The 22,281-nt window shown below is 34.1% G+C and overlaps 1 protein-coding gene across 3 annotated transcripts in view; it reads right to left on the bottom strand.

Annotated features, from left to right (window-relative positions):
* Positions 1–22,281, bottom strand: part of LOC118204081 (uncharacterized) — a 240,928-nt gene that overhangs the window by 134,079 nt on the left and 84,568 nt on the right. For 2 of the 3 annotated variants that reach the window (XM_085811770.1, XM_085811771.1), the window contains exons 2-4: positions 18,091–18,338; positions 15,658–15,804; positions 15,131–15,326 (exon numbers count right to left, since the gene is read on the bottom strand). In XM_085811770.1, coding sequence (XP_085667896.1) covers positions 15,131–15,326; positions 15,658–15,728 — 267 coding nt within the window. In that variant the 5' untranslated portion in view covers positions 15,729–15,804; positions 18,091–18,338. The remainder of the gene's footprint in view (positions 1–15,130; positions 15,327–15,657; positions 15,805–18,090; positions 18,339–22,281) is intronic. The other variant, XM_085811773.1, reaches the window with a different exon arrangement.

Raw genomic sequence — 22,281 nt, 5'->3', positions numbered from 1 at the left:
TGTTGTGAGTGCCGACAGGCTGGAAAGGAAGTTGGTTGAGACCTTTGAGACAAATTTATGAGTTCTTCTACTTGTGTTAGCAGTATTCCACTTGAGCTGCCACTGTTGAGAAAGCTGAATAATAGTTAATTTGAGATATGAGCCCGGAAAAGGAAGAGAGAATTCAGGCATTAATTTGTTTCCTGCGTCGTTGCTGTGGAATGGTGTTATTTTCCGTGCCCTAAGGTCTTCTGCAGTTCCTCCGTACGTGGCCTTCTACACCAGAGTTCCAGCACTTTAGGATTGGTTTCTTTTCACCCCTATTCCATCTCAAGGTACTGACTTGTCTGGTCAAATGATTTATTTTCGTGCCCTGGGATGTTCTGCACTTCCGTTGTATTTGGCCTTCAGTACCATATTTCCAACACTTGACGGCCAGTTTGTTCTCACTTCTAGTCAGTATCAAAGCACTGACTTGGCTGGATAAATCATCAAACTATCTAAACGAGAAATCACTTGATCCACTGGCTCGTAGACTTGCACAGCTCTGACTGGGTGGCGATCTCTACGAATTGCTTGCTGGTATGCTTCGAATTTCATGGCGTACGCTAGAGCGTTTTTTAAGTCCTTGACATCCACCATTCATAGAACTTTCTGTATTTCCGAATCCTGATTGCCATCGATGAAGCACTGCAGGGATAGAATTTCCCTTGTTTCTCTCGAGCACTCTGAAAAGGCGAGATGAGACAGCATTTCAACATCCGTGGCGAGCTCCTGGAATGTTTCCGTGGGCTTCTGTTGACGGGATTTTAACTGAAGCCTGCTGTAGTCTTTCAAACATTTCTCCCGGAACCTCACGCGAATACAATCAACTATAAGATGAGGCCGATAATGGCATTTGCGCGGTAGAAACAAGCCGTTTTTGAGCGCGCTGCCTGTCGTTAGTGTCAGCTCAGTGGAGGAATCAAGGTTAGCCAGCTGCAGGGTTAATGCGATATTTCAAAAATGTTCCCGCGAGCTACTAGTAGCTCGCGATCGACAGGTCGGCGATCATTGTTCTATGGGGATTATGGGTCCTAATGTGCTATATGAAAACACTGTCCACACCATAATACCCCCGCCACCGGCTTTTGTCCGTCCAACTGTGCATCCGGAAGCCAGAGTTTCGTTTAGAAATCGGCGTATTAGCATACGCCCGTCGATGTGATGGACCAAAAAACGTGATTCGTCAGACCATGCAACTTTCTTCTATTTTTCTAATGTCCAATTTCGATGTTTCTTGGCCCAAGGCAGACTCAGCTGGCGATGACGTGCTGTCATTGCAGGGACGTGCTTCGGCCTCCGGCTGCGTAGGCCCATATGTAGCATTGTATGCTGCACAGTGTGTTGAGAAACACTGTCTAGGTCACCACTGTTATAGCTGGTGATAATTTCGGCTGTTGTAGCTCTTTGGATACGGCGAACAATACATAGCAATTTTCAAGCAGATTCTTTGCCATACATTAAAAAACGATGGTTGCTCAATATATCCAAAAACTAAACTTGATAGAAACTATCAGTGTTCAGCGAAATAATAACGCTGGCCACAAAATTGATAATCCTCTTCCTTACAAGCGCAAAATAACATCTTCTAACAGAAGCAATTCCAAATTTACTCCTACCTTAAAACCTAAATCATATTCCGAAACAATTACCAACAACAGCTTAGCGCTGAAATCCTAATGGAGAAAACACAGATTTGATCTGTAATCATTGAAGAAATGAGTATATTACAAAATAATACTTAAACCTATAGCATAGTTTGATTTTTTTTTTTTTTTTTTTTTTTTTTTTAAACTCTGGCGTTCGGCTAGCTAGAAATAAATATCGAAATCTGTTGTTCCACTAAACGCAAGCAGAGAAGCACGCGGTCGGTATTTGGGAAGGTGACCGCTTACTGCGTGCTTTACTTCTTTCGAAATTTTAATTTTTTTAATATTAATGGATGTTACATTTATTAATTTATTTATGGAAATGCACAACACATATTTAAAATTAAAGCACAATTTAATATAGTAAAATATTAAAATAATCGCAATTCTGTGAAATACCTAAGGACGAAATTGAATAATTATAAAACGAAAAGTGTTTCCGTAAAATAAAAAAAAATCTTGTGTAAAACATGGTGCAGAACAGAAAATTCAAGACATAAACAATAGCAAAAACTAGTTTTTATTTAGAAGATTTACTTTTGCACTAATCCAGTAGCATTTAAAATAGGACTGATTCTTCGCGAATGAATTTCATCAGCACCTGCGCGTGTGCTCGTCACCACCGGAGGTGACGGTCTGCTTCATCTCACACTGGCTTGGATTCGAAAATCGCCTGAGGCGAGACTGTCACGTCGCAGGGTGAGCGGTATGATCACTGGAGGGTTCGGACTCCAGGACCATCTTCATTTGAAACAGATTTATAATTCCGTTATTTTAAATTATTTTACACTTTTTTAAAAAAGTTTCAAGAACTTTTTTTATTTTAAAAAGTTTCGAATAATTTTTGATCTAACAAAATTGATAATGACGATAATTTAGGACACAGAAGCAGCATAATTATAGGTGAATGGTCGGACGAGCTGATGACAAGGCTAGTTTAACATTGGATACGAGAGCTTGCCTTTTCCTCCTTATTCATCTTCTTTCTCTTATATCATAAAGAACATTTAGATTAGAAAAGGCGAAGGAAAGAAATTTCTGTAGATCTTTCTGAGGTAAAAAGGAAACGCATTCTGTGATCGTCCGCTTGAAAAAACACATTAAGGTGTAAGAAAAAACTATACATAGTGGCCTGGTTAGGCAAATATGCAAAATAAAATAAATAGCGATTTGCTATTAGTCAAAAATACAAGATTTTTAGAGAGGACCTACTAGCTTATAGAGTTTAAACTTTGTGAACGAAGTTAAAAATTTTTTTAATTAAAATAAAAAGCGAAGAAGACAATTAATAGAATTGAATGGGTCTTGCTATGACCAAAAATAATGCAAGGGAAAGAAAAAATTTAAAAAAAAAAAACAGACCTGGAACGGCGACATCTTCTTGCACGATCCATGTTAACTCAAAAGGGCGATTGCCTCCAGAAAAGAAAGTAGCCAACTAACTAGGCAAGATGACGTAAAAGGGAAAGAAACGTCACGACGAAAGAGCCAATGAAAAGTGACTGACCGTTGGCATAAACCTGATTCAGTGTGAGGGGGGCATGTTCCTAAAACGTACTCGCTGTACCTCCTGCTGTGAGAGCTGCTTCGCTGCTATTGGTTAGGAGAATTTAGATGTAACATAGAGCTTTCGACGTCATTTGTTTTGTCACGTGGTAAAGCTTCTCGTACTCCAGCCATACTTGTTCGGATCGGATCTCATCTACTCATTCCTGAAAGGCAGAAGTTTTCATGTTTCTGTTGGAAATGAGATTTCTGAAGTCAAACGAATTCACGCCGGCGTCCCGCAAGGGTCAATTTTAGGTCCGATCTTATATCTCTTCTTTTTGACTGACTTCCCCAAAACAGGCTTTAACTACAATTACTTCATTGGCTGTTATGCAGATGATACGGCGCTTGCTGTAAAATCTATGTGTCCTAATCAAGCTGTCAGGAAACTTCAACAAGTCATGCCGCAAATAGAATTTTGGTGGACCAAATGGCGTATTTCAATTAACGCAGATAAATCCAAACTGCTCATTATCCGAAAGAAGAACTCTGCCACTGAAATAACAGAAAAGCTTAAGCTATTTGACATAGAAGTTCCTAGGGTACGCAAGGCGAATTACCTTGGTGTTATTATTAATGATCAATTTTCCTGGAAGGATCACCTGACTCGTGTCAGGGGAAAAACACTAGGAGTCATTCAGAGTCTTAACCCACTTATTAACGAGCACTCTAAACTGCACTTAAGAAGAAAACGGCACTTATACATCTCTGTTATACGGCCAATCTTCACGTATGCTTTCCCTGCGTGGGCATCAGTTAGAGACAGGGACATATCTAAATTACAAATTACACAGAACAAGTTGCTGCGCACCTTCACGAATGCGCATTATTTCGTATCTAATAGGACTTTACACAAGGATTTGAAAATTGAAACTGTAATAGAGCATCTTCATTGCTTAAACTCCAGCTTTTTCCAGAAAGCAGTTACATGCCCTCACATGTCAAAATTACATGTATTTGACTACATTCCACTACTGGAAGATAAAGAGTTACGACCGCTGGCAGCCCACCTAGCCAGAGATCTGAGCTTTCCTACATAATGTAGAATATTCTTGTATATAGTTGTATATATTGTGTATAGCTTTTATGAATACTTTTTTTCATTATTTCATCGAAACTTTTATATGATATCTGATCTTGCAAACTGCACTTTTCTCACTGTAACTCTATGTCTGCAAATGTATGCTTTTGAGTGTTTGTATTCCTACAAACTCGTTCTGTCATGTTGTATATTCTCACAGTAGCTTATCATAAAAACTCATGATTGCTTTACCTTGTACTGCTCCGTCTGCGGGGCGTCTTCTTGTCTGTCCTAATTCCTAGGCTTGCGGCATCTTGCTCGCCCCCCTTCTGCCTCACCTCATTCTCTTAACTCCTACCACGTCAGACTTCCTACCGTCATGTGCCTACTGGCTCTCCTCATGAGCTGGAAACAGCGCGCTTGGCGCGCTACTCCAGCCATACTTGTTCGGATCGGATCGCGTACACCGGTTATGTTTTAATCCTTTAAAAAAATCAGTTAAGAAGTCAGAGGTGATTTTATGTACAATTGAATTAATTCATATGTTAATATATATTTTCACTTTATGCAATACACACTTGAGAAATACCGGATCATTACAAAGGAAGGAAAATGGGTTATTTGCTTGAGAGGGTTATATCCATATTGCATTTTGCTAATGGAATGTTGGAAAAACAATATTTAACATAGTTTATTAATCTTTTATCGTGATACAACCACATTTTTAAGAACAAGATTACAAAGTTTACAATTATACACCTAAATTTATCTCAGTTTTCACTCTGAGATGGAATCCCACGGAAAATATTAAAGTAGTTATATAGAGAAAGCACACGTGGGATCTTTTCCTTTACTGAATAACATTTGCCAGTCAATTTACAGCAAAATATATATGCCTACATTGCCTACTGTCCATTAAATTAAATATAACCTTTGAATCGCTCTTAATATTATTCTTGTTTTAAAAGTAACTATTGTCAGTTAATTCTATCAGTAACCTTTAGTATGCATTAGGTAGTAAGGAATATACTTTTTAGACACATAAACATTCCTTGGATTATCCTAAATTTTCATTTATATTTTAAAATACACAGTGTCATTTCCATTATCTATTTCTACTTCATTACCTTTTTTTTTTCTTTCTTAAGATGGGGATGATCTAGTGTGACAAATTGCATTTTGAATGTATTTTAAATTTACCATTAATATTTTAAACTACATTTTGCACCAATATTTATGTTTGCTCTCCCATTAAGGAAAACAAATATAATAATATAAGTTAAAATATAAGTTATTAAATTAAAATTCCTGTGTTTAATTCCATCTTTAACAAGAGCCATAAATATATGGAATTTACATTCTTACCACAGATGTGGTAAGTCATGAACTCGTTGGCACTGAAAAGTCATGAGCTCATTGGCAACTTTGAAGAGCATTTGCAAACTTGTTGGTGAGTTAGGAGAGGGATGTTTGTTTGCATATCTTTAAATTTATTTCAACGATGCATCCACCACCACCTATTGTTTTACATTCTCTCTTCTTCAATACAGGACACGCACAATTCTAGGCTTTTTTTCACCGTTGTTTTCCCTATAAATCTTTTTAATAAAAAAAATCAGAAAATTGCAAAATTTTGGCACCAGAATCCTAAAATGAGAAAGGAAAGAGAGGCATCTGATGCCTTTTATGTTGTATGCATGCAGAAAGCAACATCGCCAAAGATTTTACCAGAGACAACAGAAACTGCGGTATGTGGTCCACCCGAATGCTGAAGTACTGAAATTCCCATAGGAGGGATCATAATCTGCAACCACACTGGTGAAAATATCTGGAGAAGTGCTGTCTGGGAGAATGCTATACTTGGGTTGCCATATAAATGATTTTTAGTGACATGTGTAGCCACATAAATTTTTCTTCGCATCATGGTTTAGACCATCAATACTTTTTCACAGCATTCTGGTGAGGTTCAGAAAATTAGAAAGTACCAAAATTCATCATTTTAGAATTTGAGTAAGTTATACACTTTGTGAACAAAAATTAATAAGCTGTGCTTCCCTCAAACCAATTTCCTTTCTTCCACATAATGATTTATTTGCATATATCAGAACTTTACTATTGCAATATGCTTTTGGAATGATTATTATTTCAATCTATGAGATTTTTACTTTACCACCAAAGAAAATGCACAGACATCATCATTTTTAAAGCACATTGATAATTATGTTTAAAAAAAAAAAAAAAAAAGAGCACTATCCTACTTGATCTGGTTTTCCTACATGAGCAGGTGAATGAACTCACTAGTTTGGCTCATTGATTAAGATAACATAATCTGTATGTATGGCTGTTACAGTTATATTATTCTTCAGTTCAGAACTAAGTAAGTGCTACATAGCAAAAAGTTAAAGTAGTTTTTTTAAAGTGACCATTGTTTCAGCTAACTTTGGTAGAAAAAATAAGCAGCCCTTAGATGCTTTGCCATGTTCAAGTAACCTAACCAAACCCTCGTTAGAACATTATAAATGACTACAGCTATAGTTGAGCATAGAACTTTGCAAATAGAAGGATAAATAATATAAATTAATTTTTTCCAGATGAATCTTAATACATCAACACCATCAAGGATCACATCCATGGTCTGCATCAAAAAAATGCCACATTATATCATGCATTATGCAGCAGTTATTCTATTAGGTGATAAAATATCTAGCTCTGGCTTCGCTAGCAGCCAAGCAGTAAAGTAGTTGAATACTGATAATTCAACCTGGGTTTACATTCTAGCGAACAGGTTGGCTGCACGTGTGTTTTCATAGTTTTCCGCATATATGAAATATGTATAAGCTAACTTCTCTTTGAAAGTACTTCATGAAAGTATCTCTACCCTTAGCCAAGTTACTATACTGTAATCAAATAAATTAAACACCCCCTTCCCAAAAAACAGCCTCCATGTTTAATGTGCAATTGAACAGGCGCCATTGTTTAGGGCTACTGTAAATGATTTATCAGATTTAAAAATTCTAATATCGAAAATATTATGCATATTATAATGATTGAATGCAAGTAAAGAATGAGAAATTATCCAAATTTTCTTTATGTACAACAAATGTTTTGCTGTGTATGTTATGTGAGCACCAGCTACATTATGTACAAAAATACCATGTGAGCACCAGGTGCATTTTGTACATAATCTATTAACAGTACATTATGTACAAAAATGCACTCCTTAATGTTTGCCCAATGGAAGACTTCAAATGTGATAGATGATGCAGTATGGAAACTCGTACAAAAAAATGTGAAATCATAGCCATTTGGAAGTGTGCTATGTGATCAATGTTCATAAAATGTATGTAGCATGCGAGGTAATTTTTTAGTTTCTAGTTCATTTCCATAAATTGATTATTGTAGGTATACTATTTATGAAAAGGCAGTGTTTTTAAAAAATTTATGAAAAGGCAGTGTTTAAAAAAAGTGTTTTAATCATTTATTATTACTCTGAGGTTTTCGAAGCTCATTGCTGTCTATCTTTAAAGGTTGTCTAGAACTAATGATCAACAAGGAATGTCTGGCACATAACAGAGAACAACTCCTAAATTCCCACCATTTTTTTATTGATCTATTAATCCCTTGATCTATAATTTCATCAGATCTGTTATCTACTGAATATATCAGGCCTATGATTATAAAAAAACTAATGTACCACAGTCTACCCATGGCTACATCAGCTGAACACTGGTAATAACTGAAATCTACTTTTGTCACATATTCTAGGTGCACATCCAGTATCTGTTTATCTTCATGCAATGGCTGTACGAGGTGGTATAATCCAAATTTAACTGTTTTTTAAACCATGTACTTTAAGTCTAACTGATTTGCTTACACATGTACAGTTAAACCATGTATTAAAATTTATTTGTATAATAAATATGGCTTTATCTTCTGTCTTCAATAATGTTATGCTTTTAAGATTACAACAGTTATTTATATTAATGTTAACCCCCCAAAATATTAAATCATTGTGGAAATCTAGAAATTAGACAAACTGCAATTATCATTTTCTTCTAATATTTAATCTAAAGCAACGGTTCTCAACCTTTTGACTAACGCATACCATCTAAACAAAAATTGAAAACCTTTAATACCACCACCACTCCTGAACAAAGCTCAAATCACATAAATTTACGAGTGTTAGAAAAAAAACTCAATCAGGATGTTGGGTTTTTAATTTTTCAATTTAATAGTTAAAAATACTTTGCTTCTTTGTATATCACCAGTTTAGAACCCTTGATCTAAAGAAATGTTCCTATGTTGTTTAGATTCATCCACACTCATTCTGCAAATAAATTGGAAAATCTTTATATTTTTGTCTATTAACAGTCAAATGGTAACTGCGTTAAGTGATAATATCAGTAGAACATATTCGCTGTAGTGATGATTTTCATACTCTTTCTCAAATGTACACATAACTACTAATAATTTATTCATAGTAAATCATTAATAGAAGATTTTACTCTTTGATGAAACACATTTTACTTAACTTATCTTTTATGCACTTTTGTAACATACATGTTAAATGTCAGTTTACATATTTTCTAATTAATATTTCTTTCACTTAAATCATCATTTCCTTGAAACTGGTATTGCTGTTTGTTATTAATTTTTCATTAAAACGCTTTCATAAGTTTTTTTTTTTTTTTCCCTTCTTAGAATTTTACTTCATGTGATGAATAAGCATTATTTTCATTAAGTTGGAAAATTTGGATCTAGGAAAATATAAAGTTTGTCCAGTTGTGTCTGATATCATTCTAAATCTCAAAACAAATCTATAGCACATTACTTTAGAGACAATTTTGATTAAAAAATCTGTGCAAAATAACATTAACAAGAGAAGTTATCCTAGCTGTATCTAAGCAAATGTTCTGTGATACATATTTATGTAGGTATAATATATTTATGATATATTTTATTATAAAGATTAAGAGTTTTACTAAACATACATCACTTAACCTAGCTTCATATTTAAAGACACAAAACATTTGTACACTGATCTCAGGCAGGTCATGGCTGGCTTGGTCTTTCATGTATTTTCTAATCAGAAAAGCAGGTATGAGACAAATATCATTTAGTAGCTTCCATAAGAGCATCTCTCAAGCAAAATACTTGTCAAAATTAATTAATTAGCTTTTAAAGGTACATTAAAAGCATGATGTTATGAAGAAGAGAAAAGTTCCACAAAGCAGAAAAAAAATCTAAAGTACAAATTAGCAGGAAATCCAGCCTTAGTCCTACGAAGCTTTATTATAGCACTATTATATTTATTGTTTTAAACTCTAATTCATTTACTCAGAAAAACCATTCTATTAAGAAATTTTATATAACCATCATTAAGAAAAATATATTGTTTTTAATATGTTTTATATGACTACTTCATTTTAGACAACATATTACTTTATGAAGCCAAATAATAGATATGCAAGACTTAGTTGAATATCAATTGTGTAGATCTTTTGAAATTTTAATATATAATTAGATGTTTTATTAGTGTTGGAAACATGATTTTGTAAGTAATTATTTTCTTCTCAGAAGACATGCTGTATTTTTTGTCTTAAATCTGGCTGGTATTTTCTATGGAAGATAATCTTTTAGAAGACTTTTGCTTACATTTTTGTTTGATTTATCCCTTAGAAAATTTCATGAATATCATGATGTTGACTGAGCAATGCTACTAAGGCATTAGTTTTATATCATTATGCACAATGGCAAATGGTATGAGAGCTACTAAATGGCTAGTCAATAAGAGTGATTATTCCTGGTGCTTTTTATTAAACACGATCTGTACCTTTCATAAATATAATAAAATCTGAGATAGAGTTAGTAATTCATCGCGAATCAACTTGACTACTTTATGTAATCTTAAACAATGCCTAAGACCTATGAAAAGCCACTTTAATAAGGGAGTGTACCAAGTGTCTTTCTAAATTTACAGCTGATATCACTCAAAACAGTTTTATGTATCTTATCATGCACAAGTCATGATGCAAAATATTTTCCCAACATGATGATAATGTAAGTCGAGCCTCCAGCAATGCACACTTCACATTATCAGATATACCCCACTAATAGAGAGTTCCTGATTTCGAAGCAGAGAACCACTATACACATATATAGCAATCCTGTAACTGTCTAGTAGCGGATGGTTTTACTATACTTCACCTTGTTGTAATGATGCTATTAATTATATCTTCAAAGATATCCCTGCCACTATGATAATGAAAAACAGCAGTTGCTTATGATAGTGTCAAACTTAATTTTTCATCTGTTCAAATATTAATTTGATCCAAGACACTCTGATATTTATTAGTAACAAAGTGTCATGCACATATTATGCGAATATAATTATTTTAGCTTTGTATATATTGTTAATGTTTACTTCAGGACAGTTTGGCTATGTTATAATTGTAAGTCACTTTGTTTTTTATTTGCAATCTACTGGTGGTTGCGAAAAGTATAAAAGAAAATCATCTAATATGAATGTGTTGTCAACTCCATTGATGGCTGCATGAAGTCTTTAGGCGTTATCTATCCTGCATCAGTAATTTTTTATACAGAAATATGCAATAGTTTTATAAACTATGTAAAGTACTTACTCTTGAAGTCTCTTAGATAACTGTTAATCAATAATACACTAATAACTATTAAAATTGCTATAGCATGAAGGAAAGCAAATAAAAAAATATTTGTTGTGCGTAAATAGTATGGCATGAAGACAAAATGATTAAATTTGTAAGCAGCTTGGGGGTTTACAAGGGTGCGAAATGAGTTGAAACAACTGCTCCAACTGGCAGCTAAAGTGACCCTTATGCAGTTAGTCACTGAGTAGAATTTCACTTGAATGACAGAAATCGGCATCTCATTCCATTCTGATTCAAGTCTATGCCACACTTCATCAATCGTATTAGATGGAGAGGGTTGCTAGGCCAGTCCTCAGCAAACCATAAGCAGGTATTTTCAATGGGTGACAGATCTGGAGACTGTACAGGCCAGGGCAGCAATCAAATACACTGCATACCGAGGAAGGTCAGAACACTATGTCCAACATTTGGTCTTGAATTATCCTGTTGGAAGATTGCATTTGGCAGGCCTCAAAGATAGGGCACAACCCCTTGTAAGATGTCACAAATGTACCGATCTGGCATTCAAATTACCATCGATCCGAACTAAAGATGTGTGTGCCATGTGCTCAGTGGCTGCCTATACCATCACATTAGGGTTCCTATGCCGATACTAAATGCAACCAGGCGATATGCGGTCTCCTTGGAGCCTCTAGACACTTATACGATCATCAGAATAATGCCCACAGAAATGGGACTCATCTGAAAAGACGACATTGTACCCCTCCTATATCCAGCTTTGTTGTTGGACACACCACAGTAGCCATCTCTCTCTGTGCTGCATTGTCAAGGAAAGCTAAAGTAATGGACACTGTGCTGATAGTCCATGCTGATGCAAACGTCGATACACCGTACGAGCAGATACTGGGCATGCTGCAAATATGCCCATTTTCTGACTAATGGTCTGTGATGTGGTTGTAAATTTGGAGGGCTGACCTCACAATATGCCTGTCCTTTCGGGTATTAATCATGGGACGGCAATGAGATCCTGCATGCCGTTCAGTATAATCCTCAGCATTCCATACATGCCATATTCACTTAACAGTGGTTGGATGTCGACTAGTACAACGGGCGATATCACAGAACGATAATCCACACACTCTATAGGCAACAATCCTGGCTCTATTGAATTCTGACCCTTGCTGGTAAGCATTTCTTCTTATTATTCAAGGCATACCATGATATTCTGAGCACATTCCAACCTTGCAAAGTGCTTTCCGAATGACAAATCCACTACACAACTTTTTGAAATTATTAATTCACCATGCCAAACTTTGCCTAGAAATACCATAATGACTGTTTCCAAGTTTTTGAATGCTTATATTTTTCCTGTGATTCACATAAATTAGTATGCAACTGAATACCCACATCCAAAACTGAAACAATGTTTTTTGATACATTGATACATTACTTGTGACAATTACAAAGTAGTGTTCTAGTTTGCCTTTTTGTACCTTTTTAAAAGACGGACATCATCAGAAGTTGCTCTATATTTTTAAATAATCGAAAACAATATTCTTTTTCAGAATACCGGTTATTACTGCAAATATTAACAGTCCTCCATTTTTTAATTTTAGTTCCAGAAAATATTAACATACCAATGAAATATTAAAAGATTAAACTGTTCTTCTGCCAAAAATTTTCAAAAATACAAAACCAATCTTGTTTTATTATAAAATAAATAAAAAATCCCTTCATGCCAAGCTCCAACTCCCTCAAAATTGAATCTCTAATGTTAAATCAAAATTCTCTTACATTATATCACAACCTCTGATATTTGAAAATCTAAAGTAGGTTTAATCCTAGTATCCGGTGCACACGGGATTTGGTTACTTTTGGCGACTTTCATGATGAGCAATAAAAACGAGACATATACAATAAGTAGTAAATGGGTATTCAAAGAATATATATAGTTATGCATAGTATATACTATATATATAGTGATAGTATATAGTGTATAGTATACTATCACTATATATAGTGTATAGTATACTATCACTATATATACATAGACGTTCTTTTGGTAATTTTTGGTGTTGGCGATAATTTTTAAAATCGCACCAAGGCTGCACCGTATACTAGGATTTTACCCTAAAGTACAACAATAGATACTTTTATGCTCCGGTAACGAAATTTCTTTTGCATAATTATATATTTTGTTTGCCGAAATTTGTCTTCCTGGTAAAAATATTTTATGCCGTCCAAATAAAATACTTCAAGCGTTATGTCTGAAGAGGTTTGTGTTCTATATTCTTTACCAGCTGTACCTTTTAGTGGTTTATTATTATTTCAAATTGTATATGCATACAAAATTTATTACGTCTTATACAACAAACTAGAAATTACACTTTCACAACACTTCAGAATCCATGCAATTGGCTTGTCACGTGACCAAACAAGTGACGTTTTTTACATAGCAAGTCGGTCAGCTAATAGTGATTCAGCATTGTCACAGCAGGGGGTACGGCAAGTACGTTTTAGGAACATGCGTGAGGGGGTGGCAATTTGTTGAAGAATGAAGAAACTGTTCAAGATGGCATCTTGCTCGACGAGTTTTAAGGAAGTTGGGTGTAGGTGAAAGAAAAATGGCTAATTCTACAAAAGTTAAAAATTGGCCGTAGAAAGCAAGAATAAATTAGAAAAAATAGTAAATTATTAATTAAAGTCGTAATTCTTGAAGCTAGAGGGCTATGCTATCAAGCTACTTGAAACGAAAAAAAGCCCATAAAATCAATAACAGGATAGATATGACCAGAAAAAGCTTAAAATATATTTAAGAATAGAATTAGAAGTACTGAGCCAAATTTGAAGAGTAAAATTAAAGCTGTGAGAGGAATTAATTTTACATTTATACATTAGATCCCTTGAATCAGCCATCCACTTCACACCATCCCATAGGGCTTTAAGCGTAAAATTTCATTATCTAACTCAAAAAATCTAAAAGAAAAAGTTAAGGCCAGCTTTTTTTAATGCATTTTTAATGACTGTTGTAGGAATAAGGTTGTTCTGTAAGATACTTACTTCTTGGGGGTGTTTTGTATTATTACAGATTCTTTTAATTCTAGGCAGTTGTGCGTTTACTGTATTGACTATGACCCTTTTAGAAATATTAGAATTCCAGTTAGTTAATTTAAGTGTTGTTAAGTTGAAATCTCTCCGTTTATCGTAGATTTTCAGAAAAGTGTAATCTACAATATGCAAATCAAGGTAAACTATATCATTTTGCACTGTATTAGTCATATTAAGTTGGAGGCAAGAAGGGTAGATATTAGCTTTTCCAATTTTGTTGAAGTTGTTGAAGGCAATTACATCATCAATATGATGAAAGATGTGCTGGTAATATTTTTGATCTTATATACGTTTTCATAAAATGGAAATGTTTCATTGGCAAATAGGTTTAAAATAAAAAATATTTTAAAGAAATTTTTAATTTAGCTTGCTAAATATACCAAAGCATATAGTAATACAGCAAAAGGGACAGAAGTTCAAATTTATGTTTACAATATTTATGTTTAAAAATCTCTATCTAAATTTTATTCAAAAAGTTGTATCACATTATGAATTAATTAATTCTATTCATAGATCTTTTGGTGAGTTATTTACATTCGTTTTTAGTAGTAATGAAAATAATAAAAATTTCAACTTCAAATAATTAAAATCTTGAAACATTTGCAACCAATACATAATTGAAATGTCTTCGCGAGTTGCCAGTTTGATACTACTGATCTATAAAACACTTGAGGAAAGCCTCCTTCCCGAAGGCATCCTTTTATTGGCTTAAAACCCCCTGTGTGTATTTTTCTGTAACTAACTAAACCATTCATATTATTTCAAAAGATTTTCCAACGAAAACAAGTATCTAAAGGAGTACATATTTGTTTACGTCTTCAGAAACACTGATCCCTTTCATTGTCTCAGAGAGGTTGTTGTCATGAGAAGATTCATTACATTAAGTAATTATAAAAATAAACTATGTCTCATCACAAAGTATTAAAATATTGATAACCGGGATATTTTTCATGGGGTAATCCTGTCATGAGATGATTCATTACATTAAGTAATTATAAAAATAATCTATGTCTCATAACAATGCATTAAAATATTAATAACTGGGATATTTTTCATGGGGTAATCTTTGCGACAGGTTCAGAAACACTGATTTAGAAAATTACTAGCCGTGCTTAATTAAATTATAAATTTGAGAAATATTAAATTTATGAACTTACATTTTGACAATAAGATGGAAATTCTTTAAAGATAGTCGGGACTGCATCATCCTTCAAAAGAACACGATTCAAGGATCTATCAAACATCTCTTCTTCAAAATGACGGGAACAAATTCTTGAATAGACTGATGGATACCAGTCCTTCCGTCGGAGGGCCTTAATCCAAATTTCTCTTCGCTTTTCCTCTTTAGGAAACCTAAATTAATGTGAAAACATCATTTATTCTTTTAAATAAAGTAAAAAGAATGGAAAAATTTAAAACACAAAAGTTACGTTCTAAGAAATTTATTTTTTACTTAAATTTTAGTTTAATAAAATATAAATGGATATTATATAAAAAATGCTATAATTTTATTTTACGGTATCAAAAATATAACCGACTTTTAATGGAAAGATAAACTGTCAAAAAGTAATTTTCTCTTCATAAATTATGCTGCTATTAAATTATCTTCATTTCATGTTACTAATTTAGGTTTCATTTATTAATACAAAGCTATCATATAAAATTAAATAAATTCTATGCTTACCTGTGAAATGTTACGCCTGGAGTCATTTTGGAAGACCTATTTGTGCATCCATAAGCACAGCAAGCTCCCATGTTAAATATTCCTGAGTACACAGTACCAGTATTCAATTCCTTTGCTGTTATTGGTTATCAGTTTTCTGACAGAAGTCTTAAATCAAGGAGAAAATTATTCGAAAATGCAATGTTTAAGCAATTTCTAACTATGACAATGATAGCAAAATTATCAAATATGTATTGTAATATTCCATTTTATGTAATTTCATATACCATTCTATGTTATTCTTAGCTTGAGGCACGACCATGTCGATTTCTAAAGAACACTCGCCGCTAAAATCTTTTTGAGAATTACATTTAATGAAAGAAAAAGTTCAGAACTGAGTATTGTGCTAACGTTACATCTAAATTAAAAACATAATATCCCAGAGACCCGTAAAAATCATACGCGATGCTGCTATCACAGTTTTCCTGTGAAACAGATTCATTATTTTATCATTACTTTATTGATTAATTTTTTTAGAAATGTGCGTTTCATTATTGAAGGAGAATGTTGAGCGGTATACACAGCAGAGACTTTTTTTTTTTTGAAAAATCTTTTGAAATGAGATCATTTTGAAAGATTTTTATCAAAGCAAGCTTACTATATGCTTTTCAAATACAGAATGTATCCTTCTTTTTCGGCTGAATCAAGTGTTTCTCATACAGCTTAAAAAGCAATCCTTTTTTGGTTTTCTTATTTAACACAAATTTATTTCGGATTATTTAAAATAAATTAATTTTGTTTTTGAATCTCTGATTCGACAGCAAACAGAGAAAGGGTTTTCTCGCCAATAAACATTTTACTGCCAAAAGATTTAATATAAATTGAAGGATTGAATTGGATTGGATTATTTAATTATGGCAAAGCATACGAGGGCTATCTGCCTAAAGGGGATGATGCCTTCGTGGAGGACTTTCTAAGGGAAACTGGCTCATACACACGTTACACACGGGGAAAACCACGAAAATGTCCATGCAGCCAGCCCGTTCGCGGAATTCGAACCTCGGACCGAACTACCAGTGTTCAGCATTTTTACCACTCAGCCGCTGGTGGGCCATAAATTGAAGGAAGTCAGTTTAATAGACACATAATACAAATATCAGCTACGAAATGCTTTAAGAATTTTAAGCGCAATGTTTTTTTAAAATTCTTCTACAGTGTGAAAGAGAGGCTGAAATGCTCCGAACTTTTATGTTCTTATCATTAGTGCGTGCAGAAGGAAAGGGAAAGCCTGAAAATAGCAGGATTTTTGTTGCCACTTCCATATAAGATGAAATGGAACGGCTGAAATGAGACATCACAGGCTCATATACCCTGATAAAACTGTAATGCAGAAGAGAAGACGAGGTACTTGCAATTATGGCCTGCCTAATATTTCTGTATTTTTTCTGACAAACTTTTACTTTTTTTTAGCAACAAACATAAGTTGGCACAATAAGCAAGCCTGTTCTTGAAGAATTACATCGGCACCTTTAAACTTTTGAAATATATTTCAAGCGAACCGAGCAACAGGCATTTGCAAGTTGGCAGTGCGAAGCGAGAAACTAAATGTATTACGTTTGAGATGAATGTTCGGTGCAAAATGATTTAATTTCAGTTCAGATTTGTCCCCATCAGGTAATATTAAGTTTTGGTTCCCAAACCTGAAATCGTTACTGGTTGATGCTTTACGTAAGCATCTGCATCTTGAGAGTTACACAAGAATCATATGACAGCAATCAATTTTGAAATGACACAAATTAGAGAGGTTGATTATATATAGTTATTACTTTTAGAGAAGGAAATAGACAATTTTGTGTTTTTCTGCAAATGTACATAACAAAAACAAACGCACAGAAATTCCTCTGTTATTGCATTTCGTTCATTCTTATAAAAAATGAAAAAGGGTTGTTCTGTAATTTCTGAAATTTTTAAGAGGTTGTGATTCATATATTTAACAAATTCAAAAATAATTAGAAATATAATGACCAAAAATAACGCGTGATACAAGAAAGATTTCAAAAAATATATGAGGTAAATTATATTGAACATATGGAACACATTCGTTTCTTTTCTGACCTGTGCTGCACAGATTGGAATTCTGCGATAAAGAATTCGATCTTAAAGTAAGAACGTATAAGAAAATTCTGTAAAATATTGCTTTAATATTAAATTTTAAATACATCTAAATCGATTTTTGAAAAAAATCGCAGTGGGGTGCACGCGGACTTTGTTTTGAGAGTTTGTGTGCCGAATTTCAGTGCTCTTTCTTTTGTTACTACTATAGTTATTTATATTTACCATTCGTTTATTTATTAAAAAGATAATACACTTTAATCTGAAGACAAGGCAAAAAAATTATCATAAAAACACAAAAAAATAATAATAATTTTTAAATTTGTGGAATTAATTACATACCTCTTCCTTTCCGGTTTTCTTAGATGATATCACTAGTTCTTTTGATTCCAGCTTTAATTTAGGCACTGCAGTCTTAGACAATCTCTTTTTAATAGAAAGACCAAGTAGTTCGCTTTTCAAATCTCGTTCGAAGTCAGTTGGAAGGAAGTGTTCTGAACAAACAATAGAAGCTCCTAGTCGGGTTGAAATTATCGCCACGACGACAATTTTGAATCCAAATTCGTCGCCTCTCAAGATCCTTGGGAAAGCTAAAAAATTATGAATGAATTAATCACTGAAAGAGTTGCCATTATAGGTATCCTTTCCTTTAAAAAAAAAAAAAAAAAAAAAAAAAACTTTAGGAAATTAGTTTTTTTTTTTTTTTTTTTTTTTTTTTTTTTTTTGAGGGGGGGACTTGTGTATTAGTCGGCACCTCCCGCTACAAGGCCCAAAACACTCCCTCTGATTTTGATTCTTGCCAGCATTCAGGAGCCCTAGAAGCTGTTTCAGATTCTTCCAAAAGATTCGATTTTTTTTTCTTGTTTGTTTATTTATTTTGTGCTAAAAAAAAGGTGTAAATGCCTTCTTTTCTATTTCAAGGTAAACTTTAGAACATATCTCCACTGCGTCTTCATTTTAAGCAGGGCCCAGTAGCGGCCAAGCGGTAAAGTCACTGAACACTGGTAGTTCGGTACGGGTCGAATCAGGGCGAAAGGGCTGGGTACATAGACGTTTTCGTTGTTTTACACATGTGTAACATGCATACGAACCAGTTTTTCTTAGAGAGTCCTCCACGAAGGCATCCCGTCTCTTAGACAGATAGCCCTCAAGTGCTTTGCTATAATCAAATAATCCAACCAAACCGAAACATTTTAGGCAGTCACGCAGAAATTCGGGGAGATAAATTGTGTTCGTCTGGGGTTAATTTTTATTATATTCTGCCTCACGCGTTTAATACGTTTACCGAGAACCAAAACAGAATCAGTACGTTATTTTCAGGCATGTGATTTGATGTAGTTTGTTTGATTATGGCAAAGCATGTGAGAACTAAGTGTAGAGATGCTTTCGGAGAGGACTTTCGAAAGGAAAATGACTCTATCCACGTTATACATGGCCATGCATTTTGCTAAAAAATAGAAGTATTTCCAATTCTTATGCAATGAAATTCTATTTTACGAAAAATATACTGAGGAAAAGCAATGTTTATAACTGCCAACAAAGTGTTGAAATACGAACTGAGGCTCGAGTTCTTATTCAAGCCGTTTTATTTCAAAGAGTTCATACGGAGGTAGAGACAGAGGCGTAGCTAGGGTTATCAGAGCCCGGAGACAAGTGAAGATTTCGAGCTCCCTCCCCGTCTGCCAAATGCAGTGGGGAACGAAAAGAAAACTTTAAAAATAATAACATTTTAACTGTTCAAAATAATAATAATTTGGTAAAATATGAAATATTTTTAATTTTAAATAGTTTAAATTATTAAATATTTTAATTTCGAAGAACTTTTAAGCGTATATTTTTAAGGTTTCGCTTAGTTAGAAACCTTAGTTAGAAACTTAGTTACTGCTTTCTAAAAAGCAGTAAAATAATTAAGATAATAATGGTAGTTCGAAAATATGATTATTCTAAAATATTATTCAAATGTAAATTCCGAAAACTTAAACATCATATTGGCATAATAATATAATAACTTGAAAATGTATAATGACAGTTTAATGTATAATGTTTCAAATGTAATCACTAATTTCAAAGAGAAATTTTCCTAGCTTTAGCTGCTGCAAATTTATCGATTAGTTCATCAAAATTTATACTCTGGGCAACCTGCTGTTCCACACTGAGCAAAGCTAAGGCAGACAATCTTTCCTGTGCCATGGATAATCTCAGTTAGGACAAGATTAAGTTTTACTTTACTGAAAGATCTTTCACAACTGGCGATTAAGGTTCCAATAGTCAGTAACTTTCAGATTGGGAAATACATCTTCTCCGTACTGTACAATAAAGCGAAGCGGGTTCTCTGGCGTCGAAAGCTTAACATCAGCTCTTGTCTTGAGTAGCATTCGCCAGTCCATTATTTCAGTATACATCTCCAAGTCTGTATGGTAAACGTTTTCCATGAAAATGCAAAACTGTTTCAAGTTACTTTCGTTGCCTGCAGCCATTAGTCCGTTTATATGTAAAAGAAAGCCAAAATTAGAGTCTATTTTCTTTAAGCTGATGAATCTGTCTGTGTGTATTTCTATGTGTATTTTGCCCAGCATACTTTTCATCAATCGCAGCATTTCATTTTTTGCTGTGAGTCCTACATCTTCTGCAATTTCTCCAGGCATTTTCTTCTTCTTTCTCTGTCGTCTTTCAGCTTGGACATCAGAAGCATTACACAGTTCCAAGAGATTTCATGCATATCTCATCTCTGTTTTGTAGGAGATACTCTTGTAAAGCCTGAATATCTCGAGCAGCATTGTGGAAATTCATAGTGGGGCCTTGAAGCCTTTTCTGAACCCTGTCAATCTTGGCAAGTACTGTATTCCGGAATCGAAGAAGAACAAAAAACTCAAAAGTTAAGATCCGATGCAACAATTGAATTGCATCACTTCTTGTATCTGCATTTTCATCATGATCCTCTGCAATATTTTCAGATAATTCTACTAAGGTTTCGAGTTGATCATGTACCGGTTTAACAGCTTCTACTCTGGCACTCCAACGAGTTTCTGACTCCGACTTCAACGATACACCTAGAGCAGTTTCAGTCTTTTCCATCGGAGAGTTGATCTTGAAAAATAAACATCGACAGCTTGTATGGTACTAAAATACGTCACAGAAGCTACCTCATGACTAGCTGCACGAAACCGAACTAAATTAAGTGTATGATTATCACAGTTCACAAATATAGTTTTTGGGTTAAGTGTTGTGAGTCTTTGTTGCACTCCTGACTTGTAGCCGGACATTACAGGCGCATTGTCATAACACTGTGATCGACAATCTTTGAATCTTTTTCTAGCTGTTGTAATATTATACCTGCTATACTTGCTGCATCTTTTTTATGAGCTTGAATGAATCCTAGGAAACACTCTTTTATAACGACATTTTTTTCTTAAAAGCCAATATCTACATATCTAATAGTTTCCGACATTTGCTCTTGATTAGCAGCGTCAGGAGTTGAATCAAACAGTATACCATAGTATTTGGCACGTTGGATATCACACGCAAGTTTTTCTCTAACTACAACTGCTAGAAACTGGATAAATTCATTTTGAATTTCTGGCGAAAGGTGTGTAGTTGATCCTGGATTTTGCTGCACATACGAAAGGTGGCCCTTCATAATTGGATCAAATTCTGGGATGAGGTTCAGAAGTTCTAATAAATTTCCAGCGTTTCTTTGACTCTCAGTGATACTTTCCCTGTGGCCTCTTAGGGCCAAATTTTGTTTGGCTAAATACTGAATGCAACACAACATCCTCTTAAGTATTTGTCGCCATTTTTCTTGCTCTGTAGCAATTTGATTTTGAAGCTGGGCATCTATTAAACTTTCTTTTTTTATCAGCCTCCTTTCCATTTCTTTCCAGGTTGTGAAAGAATTTCGATGCCTTTGAGAATTCCCATGTGCAGTAATTTTTTTTTTTTTTTTTGGTTTCTTCCAACTATTAAAACCACTTTCAGTTTCTAAAGAAGAACAGCTACTGACTGCATCTTTTGATGGAAAAAGTAGACACGAAAAACAGAATGCTGCTCTTTTTAAAGGAGAGTACACCAACCAAGATCTATTCACCATACCTCCTTTTCCTTTTCCTAACTGTTTGATAAACCATGTTGAGGTCATCGATCTGTTATTTTTTGTGCAAAAGGCACAACATTATTCTGAAAATAAATCGACCCTTTCTCCACTATTTCTATGCGAAGTGCATCTGGTACGATTGCTTTTCCTGTTGCCTGGTCAAATTCAGATATCCAAAGTCACGATGGTAAATCACATCAGCTAGCGTTTCAATATCTTTTGGCTTGTCTTGTTCAGTTGGATCAGGTGAATCCTCGTCCTAATTTTCTTCCGAATTTGACGAATATTTGCATTACTTTTTATTCAAGTCTATTTCACTGCTGTGCCTCTCTTCTAAGTTTTCTTGCTCAAATATTTTAATACAGGGAGATGAAGTATGTATCTCTACATTTTCTTCCGATTTTGATATGAATGATTCCGAATCTTTATTACTTTTCAAAAAT

This window comes from Stegodyphus dumicola, chromosome 2 (assembly GCF_044657685.1).
Source record: "Stegodyphus dumicola isolate Sdum_Otavi_A_Nest chromosome 2, ASM4465768v1".
Lineage (NCBI taxonomy): Eukaryota > Metazoa > Arthropoda > Arachnida > Araneae > Eresidae > Stegodyphus > Stegodyphus dumicola.
Note: the sequence above shows the minus strand (reverse complement) of the source record. Positions and strands in the feature narration are given on the sequence as shown.